We start from the raw sequence: 15,927 nt of genomic DNA on the forward strand, positions 1-15,927 counted from the left end.
TCAAATTGATTGTTGATCATTGCTAGACAACCATTTTCAAGTCTTGACATGGATTTTCAAGCCGATTTAAGTCAAAACTGTAACTCAGCCACTCCGGAACATTCACTGTCTTCTTGGTAAGAAACTCGTGTAGATTTGGCCTTGTGTTTTAGGCTATTGTCCTGCTGAAAGATGAATTAATCTTCCAATGTCTGGTGGCTAGCATAATGAACAATGTTTTCCCTGAGGATTTTGCCTGTGCTCAGCTATATTCTGTTTTTTTTATCCTGAAAAACTCCCCAGTCCTTAACGATTAGAAGCATACCCATAACATGATGCAGCCACCACTACACTTGACTATATGGAGAGTGGTACTCAGTAATGTGTTGTATTGGATTTGCCCCAAACAGCACTTTTTATTCAGGACAAAAAGTTAATTGCTTTGCCACATTATTTTCGGTGTTACTTTAGTGCCTTGTTGCAAACAGGATGCCTGTTATGGAATATTTATTATTATGTACAGGCTTCCTTCTTTTCACTTTGTCAATTAGGGTAGTATTGAGGAGTAACTAATGTTGTTGATCCATCCTCAGTTTTCTCCTATCACAGCCATTAAACTCTGTAACTATTTTAAAGTACCCATTGGCTTCATGGTAAAATCATGGCGGTTTCCTTCCTCTCCAGCAACTGAGTTAGGAAGGACACCTGTATCTTTGTAGTGACTGAGTGTATTGATACAGCCTCCAAAGTGTAATTAATAACTTCACCAATCTCAAAGGGGTATTCGATGTCTGCTTTAAAAATAAAAAAAAACATCTACCGATAGGTGCCCTTCTTTGCAAGACATTGGACAACCTCCCTGGTCTTTGTGGTTGAATCTGTGTTTGAAATGCACTGCTTGCCTGGGGGACCTTACAATTATCTGTATGTGTGGGGTACAGAGATAAGGTAGTCATTCAAAATCATGTTAAACACTATTATTGCCCACAGAGTGAGTCCATGCAACTTATTATGTGACTTGTTTAGCAAAGTTTTACTTCTGAACGTATTTAGACTTGCCATAACAACGGGGTTGAATATTTATTGACTCAAGACCTTTCAGCCTTTCATTTTTAATCCATTTGTAACATTTTCAAAAAACACAAGTCTACTTTGCCTGATGCGGTATTGTGTGTAGGCCAGTGGAAAAATACCTAAATTAAATCCATTTTCAATTCAGGCAGTAACACAACAAATTGTGGAAAAAGTCAAGGAATGTGAATACTTTCTGAAGGCACTGTATAAGCAGCACTACCCAACCTCCATGGTTAGTGCTGGAACTCACAGGGTGATGGTACAGAAGCTATACAGCACCCAGCCTTTATTAGGAATGAGGTGTCTGAATGATCCTGAGAGAGAGCATGGGGTTGGTCCTACTGCATGTGGTCTGTGCATGCCATGTTCTACTGTTTCTAGAGTGTGTGTGTGTTTCTCTAGGCCATGTCTGCGGTGTTGTGCTGTGGACCTGTGTTCGACAACGTTGGACTGTCCCCAGACGGATACCTCTATAAGTGGCTGGATAACATTCTAGCCTGCCAGGACCTACAGGTATGTGATGTGGCCAATCACACACACAAACACCCCCACACACACGCATTTAGTTATTCTATCCTTTTGGGGACCTAAAATGTATTTCCATTCAAAATCCTATTTTCCCTGTTCCCTAATCCTTACCACTAACCCCAACCCTAATTGTAGACCTAATCCTAAACCTAACCCTTAATCTTAAAATTGCTACACACACACACACACTTACTTTAGCGCTCTGATAGTTTGCTTAGTTTCCTCACAGTAAAACAACATCAGCTCCTACCAACTGTTCCCTAATTGTTTTGATCTGTTGCTTTTGTCTCAGGGTACATTTGCTCAATTATTTGTCAATTTATAACATGACAGACTGGATTAAGCACCTGTCCCTCTCTGTATATGTTTTTTTACTCCCTCATTCAAAGTTGACTTTCAGCTTGTGTTCTGGTGTTTAGTGTTTTACATAGCCTTGTCCCAGATCTGTTTGTGCTGTCTTGCCAACTCGTATGGTCATTGTCAGCTATACAACACAAACAGATCTGGGGCCAGGCTAGTGTTTACATTCTTTAACCTTGGAATGAACAGTAAAAATTAGGCATGTAGCCCTGAAAATGGGATTCATCCTGCTAAGACAGATGTCATATAGCTTCTACTACCCTTTCAAAAACTAGTCTTACTGAAGGCTTTTAAAAAGGAGGAAACCATTTACACCTCAGAGGCATTCACCTTTCAATATGGATATACTGTATGTAGTATGGAATATTTCTGTCTAACGACACTTTCCCTCCCCCATTCGTTATTGCAGAGCAACACCTCCAGTTATGTTTTTGTTCAGCTTTGAACGTATCTCCAACGATCAAATCGTCATTGAAGACGCATGATTTATCTGGTAGTTTGGTTGCTCAAAGGAGTTGATGGTGGTCACGTACACCGGCACACACACACACACAAACACACTGGCACTGACCACCTGTCATTGACCACTAGGTTCGCCAGCTGGGCTGTGAGGTAGTTATTCTGCTGCTGGAGTTGAATGCTGACCAGGTCAACCTGTTTAACTGGGCGGTCGACCGCTGCTTCACCGGCTCCTACCAACTGGCCTCTGGCTGTTTCAAGGCCATCACCACCATCTGTGGCAGCAGGTAGGAACTACAGACATCATTGGTAGGAACCCTTCTAATTCCACCATCTCTGGCACAAGTAGAAAGTTAAGAACATTTGGTCATCACTGTAAAGAAGTAGAAACAACTCAAAGGTCACCTTCTGTGGCAGCAGATATTTTTCTATTTTTTTTATTTCACCTTTATTTAACCAGGTAGGCCAGTTGAAGACAAGTTATCATTTACAACTGCGACCTGGCCAAGATAAAGCAAAGGAGTGCGATAAAAACACAACACAGAGTTACACATGGGATAAACAAACGTACAGTCAATAACACAATAGAAAATCTGTATACAGTGTGTGCAAGGAGGTAAGGCAATAAATAGGCCATAGTGGCAAAGTAATTACAATTCAGCAATTAACACTGGAGTGATAGATGTGCAGATGAGGATGTGCAAGTAGAAATACTGGTGTGCAAAAGAGCAGAAAAAAAACAAATATGGGGATGAGGTAGGTAGTAGGTTGGGTGGGCTATTTACAGATGGGCTGTTTACAGCTGCAGCGATCGGTAAGCTGCTCTGACAGCCGATGCTTGAAGTTAGTGAGGGAGATATAAGTTTCCAACTTCAGTGATTTTTGCAATTTGTTCCAGTCATTGGCAGTAGAGAACTGGAAGGGAAGGCGGCCAAAGGAGGTGTTGGCTTTGGGGATGACCAGTGAAATATACCTGCTGGAGTGTGTGCTACGGGTGGGTGTTGCTATGGTGACCAGTGAGCTGAGATAAGGCGGGGGTTTACCTAGCAAAGACTTATAGATGACCTGGAGCCAGTGGTTTTGGCGACGAATATGTAGCGAGGACCAGCCAACAAGAGCATACAGGTTGCAATGGTGGGTAGTGTATGGGGCTTTGGTGACAAAACAGATGGCACTGTGATAGACTGCATCCAAATGAACTAAGTTAAGAATCATACAGATCATTGGTAGGAACCGCTCTACTATAGACATCATGAGTAGGAACTGATCAAATGCCGCCCCTCTGTTACATAACTCAACCTTACACTTCAAATACTGAACTGAAACATCATTATTTGTTGAAATAGTCTGTAATAGTTTAACCTGCTGGTATAATGCTTTATACAACATCATTGTCCAATGGGTAAGATAATATGTTAATTGTGTAGATACATGCTCCTCTAATAAAACCAATGGCCCCAACCTCATGTCTATATCATAATACGTTCTGAAGTTATTGGAGTGGTTACACTTTTATGATGGCCAGAATTAGGGAGAAAAAAAGTGGTCAAAAATCAGAACTTGCCTTGCGTCAGCTAGGCTGGATTCTGTGCAAGAATTAAGGCTACTGGTTCAAAATATACATAGCTGGCTACCTGACAGGCTCACTTTCCCATTTCCTGTCATCTTTCTTCTCGAAATCCGCAGGACAAAAAACAATATAGAGGTAAGATGGATATCGATTTTGACAGTAGTTTCATATTTATTCGAAATTCCAGTTCTTTTTCTAAGATTTCTTACCAAAATAAGTTTATCTCTGTGAAATTTTAACAGAGCACTGAGTGTATTCCAAGATTTTTATTTTCAGACTTTTACATTTAATTCAGCACATGTAATGCTAATTTAGCAATTTGTGACCCGTGGAAACAACTTTGAAGACGACGACCACAAAATGTAAAATACTCGAAAGTCGTTACGAGAAACCTGCACCGCCATGTCAACAGAGCTCAGTGCTTATTATCGGATGCATTCGTTTACGAAATCCGACTTTTAGAATGTAATATTAATGATATGTAAGAGAATTTTATAACATGATTTCATCAAAGCACTCTTTCACCCACTCTAGGCAGTGTGGGTGGACACCCTATTTATGATTTCATCATAATGCATTACGCCTACAAGCTTTATTAAGTACTGTAAAGTGTTACCAAATATGATATTAATCTTGATTATCCTTCACTTGCAGAAACTATCCCTGTGACATCGTGACTTTGTTGAATTTGGTGCTCTTCAAGGCATCAGACACCAGCAGGGAAATGTATGAAATCTCAATGCAGCTAATGCAGGTAAGGACGAACTACACTGAGTAAAACTTTATTTGAACAGTCTGTCTATAGACTCTCAGCAAACCAATACACCCAATAGACTCAATCTGTAGGATGTACATAGATCCATCTATCTAAATAAATGTATGATATCGTTCCATTGTTAACTGATAACAGGGTTTTTACAGTTTACTTCCTGAATTAGCTGAAATGAATGCAGGTTAATGCTTTTTGTCATGAATCTTGTTCTGGAAGCAGGTCTTTAGAGTGGTCGCGAGGTGGCACAGCCGCAAAGTCATAAAATCTGGTTATACACCTAACCTTAACCACACTGCAAGCTCTATGCCTAATCCAACCTTAAATTAAGACCAAAAAGCACATTTTTACAATAAAGGCAATTTTGACTTTGCAACTGGCCCATCTAATGGAAATCACTCAGTTCTGCCTCAAGGACAAGACTCATCCCAATAAATGTCAACCTGTGAATGTAATTAGAGTGGACCCCAACCATGACTGATAATATCCTGGACTAAGAGTGTTCTTTCTTTCTTGATAACCAGATTCTGGAGGCAAAGCTGCTTGTGTATTCCAAGACGATAGCAGACCAGAAGCCCAGTAGTATCCTGGATAGGACCCACAGACCTCTGCCTCCCCTCTACAACGTCTCTCTAGCCCAGCTCTCACAGCAACTGGCTAGGATGTACCCCGAACTCACTCTGCCTCTCTTCTCAGGTATTGTGTGTGTGTGTGTGTGTCGTACTCACATAGTACTCACAAGCAGGTCATCTTCATTTTGCTTCCTGCTAAATGTGTGTTCTTGTGTTAGGATGGCGCTTTCCACTCAAAAAGGTTTCCTGTCAGTTTGCTATGGAAGCTCCCACTGCTCTTTGCTATAGGAACAGTGAAGCGGGTTCTGATTCAGAGGAATTGTGTCAGGATAAACTGGACCAAATAAATACACCGATCATCAGCTATCAAATGATAATCAGTTATCAGAAACAAGGATGAAAACAGACAATGACGAGGACAGACGACGTTGATTCGATACTCATAATCATAAAAATAAGTTGATTGGAAGTCGTTGTTTCTTCAAATGTACCGTTTTTCAGCTGTGTTTCGGATACTCTGCCATCCTGTCATTACCAGCACCTTGTAGAAGACACACTGCTGTGCACAGGACATTTAACTCATTGGTATTCAGGTATGAAATGTATATTAGCTTTTAACCCTATTAAGCAACAACTGTCATGTGTGCTCCCTCTCTGGCTTCTAGGTCACCAGGCTGCTCGTTAGGGCGCACACCTGTCACCAGGGTTACGCACATAATGACACCTGGACTCATCACCTTGATTACCTGCCCTTTATATGTCCCTCCCTTTGGTTTCTTCCCCAGTCGTCATTATTCCTGTTTCATGTCGGTGTGCTGTTTGTTTCTTGTTTTGTTCATTTATTAAATGTATTCACTCCCTGAACTTGCTTCCCGACTCAGAATATATCGTTACAGAATGACGACTCAACAAAGGGAGGCATCAGGGAGTGTTTTTTATTTTTTGTGTGTGTTGGGAGTGATGTCGGGTCCGGGTGTTGGAGCCGGAGCTACCTGGAAGGCCCGCTCCTCAGCCGGTTCATCAGGTTTCTGCACCTTAGCAGAGGTGAAGGGTCTGCTCCTGATCCCCGGGATCGTCATCTTGGTTGGCGTCCTGCGGCTGGGGCCGAGCGTCGGGGAGGGGGTACTGTCACGTGTGCTCCCTCTCTGGAATTCCTTACTTTTTTCAATCTTTACTGACAATATGCCACTGGCTTCGAGTGTGTCTAAGTATGCGGATGACTCACCCTATTAATGCCAGCTAGCGACTGAAATTACTGCAACACTTAAAGAGCTGCGGTTAGTTTCAGAATGGGTGGTACAGGAATAAGTTAGTCCTAAATCATTCCAAAACTAAAAGCATTGTACTCGGGACAAATAATTCACTAAACCGTAAACCTCAACTAAAACTTGTAATAAATCATGTGGAAATTGAGCAAGTTGATGCAACTGTCATGGTCAAAACATATTGACACAACAGTAGCTAAGATAGGGAGAAGTCTGTCCATGAAAGTGTTGTTTCTGCCTTAACAACACTATCAACAAGGCAGGTCCTACAGGCCCTGGTTTTGTCACACCTGGACTACTGTTCAGTTGTGTGGTCAGGTGCCATAAAAAGGGAATTATGAAAATTGCAATTGGCTCAGAACAGGGCAACACGGCTGGCCCTTGGATCTACACAGAGAGCAAACATTAATAATATGCAGGTCAATCTCTCCTGGCTGAAAGTGGAGGAGAGATTGACTTCATCACTACTTGTATTTGTGAGAGGTATTGACATGTTGAAAGCACAGAGCTGTCTGTTTAAATGACTAGCACACAGTTCAGACACCCATGCATACCCCACAAGACATGCCACAAGAGGTCTCTTCACAGTCTCCAAGTCCAGAACAGACTACAGGAGGCGTACAGTACTACATAGAGCCATGACTACATGGAACTCTATTCCACATAAGATAACTGATGCAGCAGTAGAATAATATTTAAAAAAACAGATAAAAATAAACCTTATGGAACAGCGGGGACTGTGAAGCAACTCAAACATAGGCGCACATGGAATTTGTGTTGTAGATATTTGTTAGTGCAGTAGGGGCCTGAGGGCACACAGTGTGTTGTGAAATCTGTTTTGAATGTATTGTAATGTTTTTAAAATTGTATAACTGCCTTAATTTTTCTGGTCCCCAGGAAGAGTAGCTGCTAATGGGGATAATAATAAATACAAATAGGGCCTGTATTTATCAGGGACTCAGGGTAGGAGTGCTGATCTGGGAGCATGTCCTCCCTGTCCATAATAATCTGATTCATTATGATCTATAGTGGCACAACAGATCCTATGCCTCTACCCCTCCCCCCGCAGAGGACAACTTTATAGTCCCTCCAGGATTTAGCGATTCTGAGGTTGCATTTTTTAGGCGCAAAATCAACAATTCCCCATATGTGAAGTGAGTGCTCGCAAATTTGACCAATCAAATCAAATCAAATTTATTTATATAGCCCATCGTACATCAGCTGATATCTCAAAGTGCTGTACAGAAACCCAGCCTAAAACCCCAAACAGCAAACAATGCAGGTGTAAAAGCACAGTGGCTAGGAAAAACTCCCTAGAAAGGCCAAAACCTAGGAAGAAACCTAGAGAGGAACCAGGCTATGTGGGGTGGCCAGTGCTCTTCTGGCTGTGCCGGGTAGAGATTATAACAGAACATGACCAAGATGTTCAAATGTTCATAAATGACCAGCATGGTCGAATAATAATAAGGCAGAACAGTTGAAACTGGAGCAGCAGCACAGTCAGGTGGACTGGGGACAGCAAGGAGTCATCATGTCAGGTAGTCCTGGGGCACGGTCCTAGGGCTCAGGTCCTCCGAGAGAGAGAAAGAAAGAGAGAATTAGAGAGAGCATATGTGGGGTGGCCAGTCCTCTTCTGGCTGTGCCGGGTGGAGATTATAACAGAACGTGGCCAAGATGTTCAAATGTTCATAAATGACCAGCATGGTCGAATAATAATAAGGCAGAACAGTTGAAACTGGAGCAGCAGCACAGTCAGGTGGACTGGGGACAGCAAGGAGTCATCATGTCAGGTAGTCCTGGGGCACGGTCCTAGGGCTCAGGTCCTCCGAGAGAGAGAAAGAAAGAGAGAATTAGAGAGAGCATATGTGGGGTGGCCAGTCCTCTTCTGGCTGTGCCGGGTGGAGATTATAACAGAACGTGGCCAAGATGTTCAAATGTTCATAAATGACCAGCATGGTTGAATAATAGTAAGGCAGAACAGTTGAAACTGGAGCAGCAGCATGGCCAGGTGGACTGGGGACAGCAAGGAGTCATCATGTCAGGTAGTCCTGGGACATGGTCCTAGGGCCCAGGCCAGTTGAAACTGGAGCAGCAGCATGGCCAGGTGGACTGGGGACAGCAAGGAGTCATCATGTCAGGTAGTCCTGGGGCATGGTCCTAGGGCTCAGGTCCTCCGAGAGAGAGAAAGAAAGAGAGAAGGAGAGAATTAGAGAACGCACACTTAGATTCACACAGGACACCGAATAGGACAGGAGAAGTACTCCAGATATAACAAACTGACCCTAGCCCCCCGACACATAAACTACTGCAGCATAAATACTGGAGACAGGAGGGGTCAGGAGACACTGTGGCCCCATCCGAGGACACCCCCGGACAGGGCCAAACAGGAAGGATATAACCCCACCCACTTTGCCAAAGCACAGCCCCCACACCACTAGAGGGATATCTTCAACCACCAACTTACCATCCTGAGACAAGGCCGAGTATAGCCCACAAAGATCTCCGCCACGGCACAACCCAAGGGGGGGGCGCCAACCCAGACAGGCTGACCACAACAGTGAATCAACCCACCCAGGTGACGCACCCCCCCAGGGACGGCATGAGAGAGCCCCAGTAAGCCAGTGACTCAGCCCCCGTAACAGGGTTAGAGGCAGAGAATCCCAGTGGAAAAAGGGGAACCGGCCAGGCAGAGACAGCAAGGGCGGTTCGTTGCTCCAGAGCCTTTCCGTTCACCTTCCCACTCCTGGGCCAGACTACACTCAATCATATGACCCACTGAAGAGATGAGTCTTCAGTAAAGACTTAAAGGTTGAGACCGAGTTTGCGTCTCTGACATGGGTAGGCAGACCGTTCCATAAAAATGGAGCTCTGTAGGAGAAAGCCCTGCCTCCAGCTGTTTGCTTAGATATTCTAGGGACAATTAGGAGGCCTGCGTCTTGTGACCGTAGCGTACGTGTAGGTATGTACGGCAGGACCAAATCAGAGAGATAGGTAGGAGCAAGCCCATGTAATGCTTTGTAGGTTAGCAGTAAAACCTTGAAATCAGCCCTTGCTTTGACAGGAAGCCAGTGTAGAGAGGCTAGCACTGGAGTAATATGATCAAATTTTTTGGTTCTAGTCAGGATTCTAGCAGCCGTATTTAGCACTAACTGAAGTTTATTTAGTGCTTTATCCGGGTAGCCGGAAAATAGAGCATTGCAGTAGTCTAACCTAGAAGTGACAAAAGCATGGATTAATTTTTCTGCATCATTTTTGGACAAAGTTTCTGATTTTTGCAATGTTACGTAGATGGAAAAAGCTGTCCTCAAAATGGTCTTGATATGTTCTTCAAAAGAGAGATCAGGGTCCAGAGTAACGCCGAGGTCCTTCACAGTTTTATTTGAGACGACTGTACAACCATTAAGATTAATTGTCAGATTCAACAGAAGATCTCTTTGTTTCTTGGGACCTAGAACAAGCATCTCTGTTTTGTCCGAGTTTAATAGTAGAAAGTTTGCAGCCATCCACTTCCTTATGTCTGAAACACATGCTTCTAGCGAGGGCAATTTTGGGGCTTCACCATGTTTCATTGAAATGTACAGCTGTGTGTCATCCGCATAGCAGTGAAAGTTTACATTATGTTTTCGAATAACATCCCCAAGAGGTAAAATATATAGTGAAAACAATAGTGGTCCTAAAACAGAACCTTGAGGAACACCGAAATGTACAGTTGATTTGTCAGAGGACAAACCATTCACAGAGACAAACTGATATCTTTCCGACAGATAAGATCTAAACCAGGCCAGAACATGTCCGTGTAGACCAATTTGGGTTTCCAATCTCTCCAAAAGAATGTGGTGATCGATGGTATCAAAAGCAGCACTAAGGTCTAGGAGCACGAGGACAGATGCAGAGCCTCGGTCCGATGCCATTAAAATGTCATTTACCACCTTCACAAGTGCCGTCTCAGTGCTATGATGGGGTCTAAAACCAGACTGAAGCATTTTGTATACATTGTTTGTCTTCAGGAAGGCAGTGAGTTGCTGCGCAACAGCCTTCTCTAAAATTTTTGAGAGGAATGGAAGATTCGATATAGGCCGATAGTTTTTTATATTTTCTGCACTATTATCATATGTAACAGTCCAATCACTAACATTACTGCATAAAACTGTCAAATTACCGCACTGCCATAAAAGGGCTCTCAATTTGAACCAATCACCACTTTTACAAATCAATCAATTTTACCACATAACATTGTTTAATCAATACACACGTCAACAAATGTTTTTCCCCATCAGTGTATTTATGACAAACTGGACAAAAATCATCACAAATTGCCATGCAAAATGTCATAATTGCCACACCAAAATCAAGCATTTTTGTCCACAAATACCACAACAAAATCCTGGAGGGAGTGACTTTGTAACTTTGACTTTTTATGAATACATAAATGTTTCTGCTCTGCTGTGTTTCTATCTCCTGTCCCAGAGGTTAGCCAGCGTTTCCCTACCACTCACCCCAACGGCCGTCAGATCATGCTGACCTACCTGCTGCCCTGGCTCTCTAACATCGAGCTGATGGACAGCTGCCTGCTGCCACCGGTCTCCAGCCCTGAGGAGGAGACCCCGGACCGGACCGGCACCACCGCGGGACAAGTCCCCCAACACACCCTAAGGGGAATGGGCTGGGGCTCGCTTTTGGCCACCTCGCTGGTCCTTAACAACCTCATGTTCATGACCGCCAAGGTCAGGATTGTGTGTGTGTGTGTGTATTGCTCGTTGAAAGGCATACAACATACAGGAAACATTGGAGCAATAACACTTAGCACAATAGCACTTACAATACAAATATGAGCACATACCGTACATTTGGAAAGTATTCAGACCCCTTGACTTTTCCCACATTTTGTTACGTTACATCCTTATTCTAAAATGGATTCATTCGATTTTCTTCCTCATCAATCCACACACACTATACCATAATTACAAAGTGAAAAGAGTCTTTTTTTAAACGGATATGATATTTACATAAGTATTCAGACCCTTTACTCAGCACCTTTGGCAGCGATTACAGTCTTGAGTCTTCTTGGGTATGACTCTACAACTTGACACACCTGTTTGTGGAGTTTCTCCCATTCTTCTCTGCAGATCCTCTCAAGCTCTGTCAGTTTAGATGGGGAGCGTCACTGCACAGCTATTTTCAGGTCTCTCGATCGGGTTCAAGTCTGAACTCTGGCTGGGCCACTATAGGACATTCAGAGACTTGTCCCGAAGCCACTCCTGCGTTATCTTGGTTTCCACCAGACGTTAGGCTTGGCATTCAGGCCAAAGAGTTCAATCTTGGTTTCATTAGACCAGAGAATTTTGTTTTTCATGGTCTGAGAGTCCTCTTGCTGCCTTTTGACAAACTCCAAGCGAGCTGTCATTTGCCTGAGGTGTGGCTTCCGTCTGGCTTCTCTACCATAAAGGCCTGATTGGTGTAGTGCTGCAGAGATGGGTGTCCTTCTGGAAGGTTCTCCCATCTCCACAAACTCTGGAGCTCTGTCACAGTCACCATCGGGTTCTTGGGAACCTCCCAGACCAAGGCCCTTTTCACCCGATTGCTCAATTTGGCCGGGCGGCCAGCTCTAGGAAGAGTCTTGGTGGTTCCAAACTTCATCCATTTAAGAATGGAGGCCACTGTGTTCTTGGGGACCTTCAATGCTGCAGAAATGTTTTGGTACCCTTCCCCAGATCTGTGCCTCGACACAATCCTGTCTCGGAGCTCTATGAACAACTCCTTCGACCTCATGGCATGGTGTTTGCTCTGACATGCACTGTCAACTGTGGGACCTTATACAGACAGGTGTGTGCCTTTCCAAATCATGTCCAACCAATTGAATTTAACACAGGTGGACTCCAATCAAGTTGTGAAAACATCTCAAGGATGATCAATGGAAACAGGATGCACCTTAGCTCAATTTCGAGTCTCATAGCAAAAGGTCTGAATGCTTATGTAAATAAGTTATTTCTGTTTTAAATTTGCAAAAATGTCAAACTTGTTTTCACTTCGTCATTATGGGGTACTGTGTGTAGATTGATGAGGGAAACATTAAAAAATATATATATATTTTAGGATAAGGCTGTAACGTAACAGAATGTGGAAAAAGCCAAAGGGTGTGAATACTTTCCGAATGCACTGTATATGTGTAGTTCAATGAAAGTTGTCAGTCTCTTGTTAATGTTACTTATCGCTGATACTTTGCCCTGTCTTGTCAGTACGGTGATGACGTTCCAGGACCAGAGATGGAGAATGTCTGGAACGCTCTGGCCAGCAACGACAGGTGGACCAACAATCTGAGGACTACCCTGCAGTTCCTCATCAGTCTGTGTGGAGTGAGCAGCGACACTTCTCTGCTGCCTTATGTGAGTGCTGCCTTAGAACCCCTTTCATTTCATTACGGTCTGAATAAAGTGTATTTAAAACCATCCAAAAATATATGAAAAGATAATTAAGCTCAACCATGCCACCATAGAACAATACAGAGAAAACTAACGTTGATACCTTAGGGTTCGTTTTCTGTATGGTTCTATCTCAAATCCTAACCCTTTGTTTGTGTCTGTTCCTGCTTCCGTGTGTGTTCCAGATCAAGAAGGTGGTGATCTACCTGTGTCGTAACAACACCATTCAGACCATGGAGGAGCTGTTGTTTGAGCTGCAGCAGACAGACCCGGTCAACCCTGTGGTACAGCACTGTGACAACCCACCTTTCTACTGCTTCGCTGCCACCAGCAAGACCTCCACCGCCACCTCAGGTATAGGTAGAGACACGCACACAGACAAACGTACGAACACACAAACACGGATTAAAACAAACACAGATAAACACACTAACAAACACACGCACAAACATGAACATGAATGAACCCACTAATACAGTCAGTCAGACTGGACATATCGACCTCCGCTTCCGCCTCTGGTAGTAACATTATGTTACACAAAGGAAAGTTACCACATCAGATTTTTATCATACATTTTACATTTCCCAAAACGTTCACAATATGTATCGTTGAATTCATTGTGTCTATAAACCTTGTACTTTTTTTTAGGTACAACATCCAGTAGCAACACTGTAGTTGCTGGCCAAGAGAGTTTCCCTGACGCAGGTGACATTAAAGCAGCCAAAGAGAACGAAGAGAGGTATAGTAGCACAGTCCCGGGAATGGGGCCTGGTCTCAAATCTCTTTCTGCTGTTTTGCAACTCCGTTTGGTATGGCAACAACCACGGATGTTGACAAAACAGCACAAAGAGATCTGGGACCTGACTAGGTGAAATATAACTTGGTCCTAGATCTGTTTGTGCTATCATGTCAACTCCTTCATTGTCACATCTGGGACCAGGTTAGATGAAATGTGATGTAATATAAGATCAGCAGTAGCAGAGAAGAAGAGGCGAAGCGAAAGGGTTGACATGAAAATAAGACCACGAGGTGAGGAATGTTTATATGGAGGTACAATGAGAGAGTGTCGAATTTGGTCAACAAAAAAGGTAATTGATCATTTGCTACATGAGGCTTATTTGATCAAATATACATTTCCTTATGGTTAGGATGGCATTTCAGCAACTTTGAAAAGAAATACTTTATATCGGCGTTCTGCCTGTTCACTTGCGTATCTGCCCTCTCATTGACTAGAATGGTCCAACCTGATCTCGTCACCCCCGCCTGCCTTCCATCTTTGTGGACATGTTAGAGCTGTCACTCGACTATCTTGTCAATATAATAGATTGTCTGTTGCAGTAGCCATGGCGACAACCTCTGACCTTTGTGATCCAGGTTGAGTAACATCATGAGGCACCACAACTGCCTGGAATCCCGATACAGCAACAGTTCTGGAGGCTCCTACGAGGAGGAGAAGAGTGAGTAGAGATTATAGATATATTCTATGTACAGGATTACATTTTACATGCCCCCAACCGATTGTTTGTTTATCTGCATTGTTTGTAACTTATTTTTTTTTACTCATTTTGTACATAATGTTTGCCACTACCGTCTCTTATGACCGAAGAGATGGGAAAGGGCAGTGGAGAGTGCAATAGAGATTGCGTCATCTGTTGGTGCTGTATGCAAATTGGAGTGGGTCTATAGAGTTCCTGGGATAATGGTGTTGATGTGAGCATTTCATGGCTACAGACGTGAGCGTTATGGGTTGGTAGTCATTTAGGCAGGTTACCTTAGTGTTCTTGGGCACAGGGACTATGGTGGTCTGCTTGAAACGTATAAGATTTCACCTTCCTTAAAACTATAAAATACATATTTGTATGTTTAGTGTGAAGAGAACATTTACATATTTTCTTAAGGTCTCTCTTGATCAAAACGCCTGCCCCCATCGCGGTGAATGTCTAGCTTGGCTTCCTGAACTCGTTAGGAATTCGCCTTTCATCTCTTAATAACCTTGTATGTCCATAACAAATATAAACGTTTTTTTGTTTAAAATATATGCATTATTTTTGATAAATGGCTCTATCTCGATCTATGCTACAGTGATGAAACCACTCTCTCCTGCTGCGGTACGATGTAAGGATTGCAGATATGTGCTTTGTCAGTAGCTGTGAAGTAGGGTTCAGCCAGGAGTTCATGGACAGTCGGCAGAGCGAATGAAATGGTAGGAGGGACATCCCAGCCTAAAGTGGTTTCAGATTTCACATCCTACGTCACACAGGCTCAGAATATACTAATGTGTCCGTGGCAACCAGAGCTATCGTTCAATGCACACCATTTCGGGCCACGGTGTCCATAGAGCGATTTATAAGCACAAACATCAGTCGGAACCAGTGCCAAAACCATGCAGGTACTTTACATGGATGTCTAAGTTAGTGCCATTAATAATGCATGATAGGCCAGGAGCTCGTAGGAGATCCTTTGTAAGAACTGGCAGTGAAACACACAAGCAGCTCTGTGACAGGGCCTCTCAGATAATACCAGTAAACAGCCGGTTACCCCAAAACTCATTTGTGCTATTCATTGGTTCTACTCTCTGGAGCAGAGGTAGCCTGGGTCATGTTCACTAGGCACAAAACAGAATACAACTGAGTGAAACAAGAAGGTCCAATAAGAAATGCTTGTTTTCTTTTTGCAAAACATCTTGCTACGGTTTGCCCTAATGAACACGACCGAGGTCAGAGCCAATTCCTCGAACTGAAACGAATTGCATGACTACAGCCTGACCCTGCTATAGTAGTACTGATGGCCCTAGCCATGGTACTACTATAGCAGCGATGGGAATCCTCTCCTTAGCCCTGGGCCTTTATTCATAAATTTGTAAGTCGCTCTGGATAAGAGCGTCTGCTAAATGACTTAAATGTAATGTAAATGTAAATGATAGTTAGAGGAG

At 43.3% G+C, this 15,927-nt stretch overlaps 1 protein-coding gene and 1 long non-coding RNA gene across 4 annotated transcripts in view; one reads left to right on the forward strand and one right to left on the reverse strand.

The window, feature by feature from the left end:
- The window catches only part of LOC115137173 (protein furry homolog), a 205,759-nt gene that overhangs the window by 107,409 nt on the left and 82,423 nt on the right, over nt 1–15,927 (forward strand). For all 3 annotated transcript variants that reach the window (XM_029673300.2, XM_065024673.1, XM_065024674.1), the window contains exons 29-37: nt 1,456–1,566; nt 2,533–2,687; nt 4,625–4,724; nt 5,264–5,435; nt 11,044–11,300; nt 12,813–12,959; nt 13,181–13,349; nt 13,644–13,734; nt 14,370–14,452. In XM_029673300.2, coding sequence (XP_029529160.2) covers nt 1,456–1,566; nt 2,533–2,687; nt 4,625–4,724; nt 5,264–5,435; nt 11,044–11,300; nt 12,813–12,959; nt 13,181–13,349; nt 13,644–13,734; nt 14,370–14,452 — 1,285 coding nt within the window. The remainder of the gene's footprint in view (nt 1–1,455; nt 1,567–2,532; nt 2,688–4,624; nt 4,725–5,263; nt 5,436–11,043; nt 11,301–12,812; nt 12,960–13,180; nt 13,350–13,643; nt 13,735–14,369; nt 14,453–15,927) is intronic.
- LOC135574005 (uncharacterized) lies at nt 7,758–14,466 on the reverse strand. Its single transcript, XR_010465112.1, has 2 exons — nt 13,302–14,466; nt 7,758–8,747 (listed from the first exon to the last, which is right to left on the reverse strand). It is a non-coding gene; the product is annotated as an uncharacterized LOC135574005 (long non-coding RNA).

This window comes from Oncorhynchus nerka, linkage group LG11 (assembly GCF_034236695.1).
Source record: "Oncorhynchus nerka isolate Pitt River linkage group LG11, Oner_Uvic_2.0, whole genome shotgun sequence".
NCBI lineage: Eukaryota > Metazoa > Chordata > Actinopteri > Salmoniformes > Salmonidae > Oncorhynchus > Oncorhynchus nerka.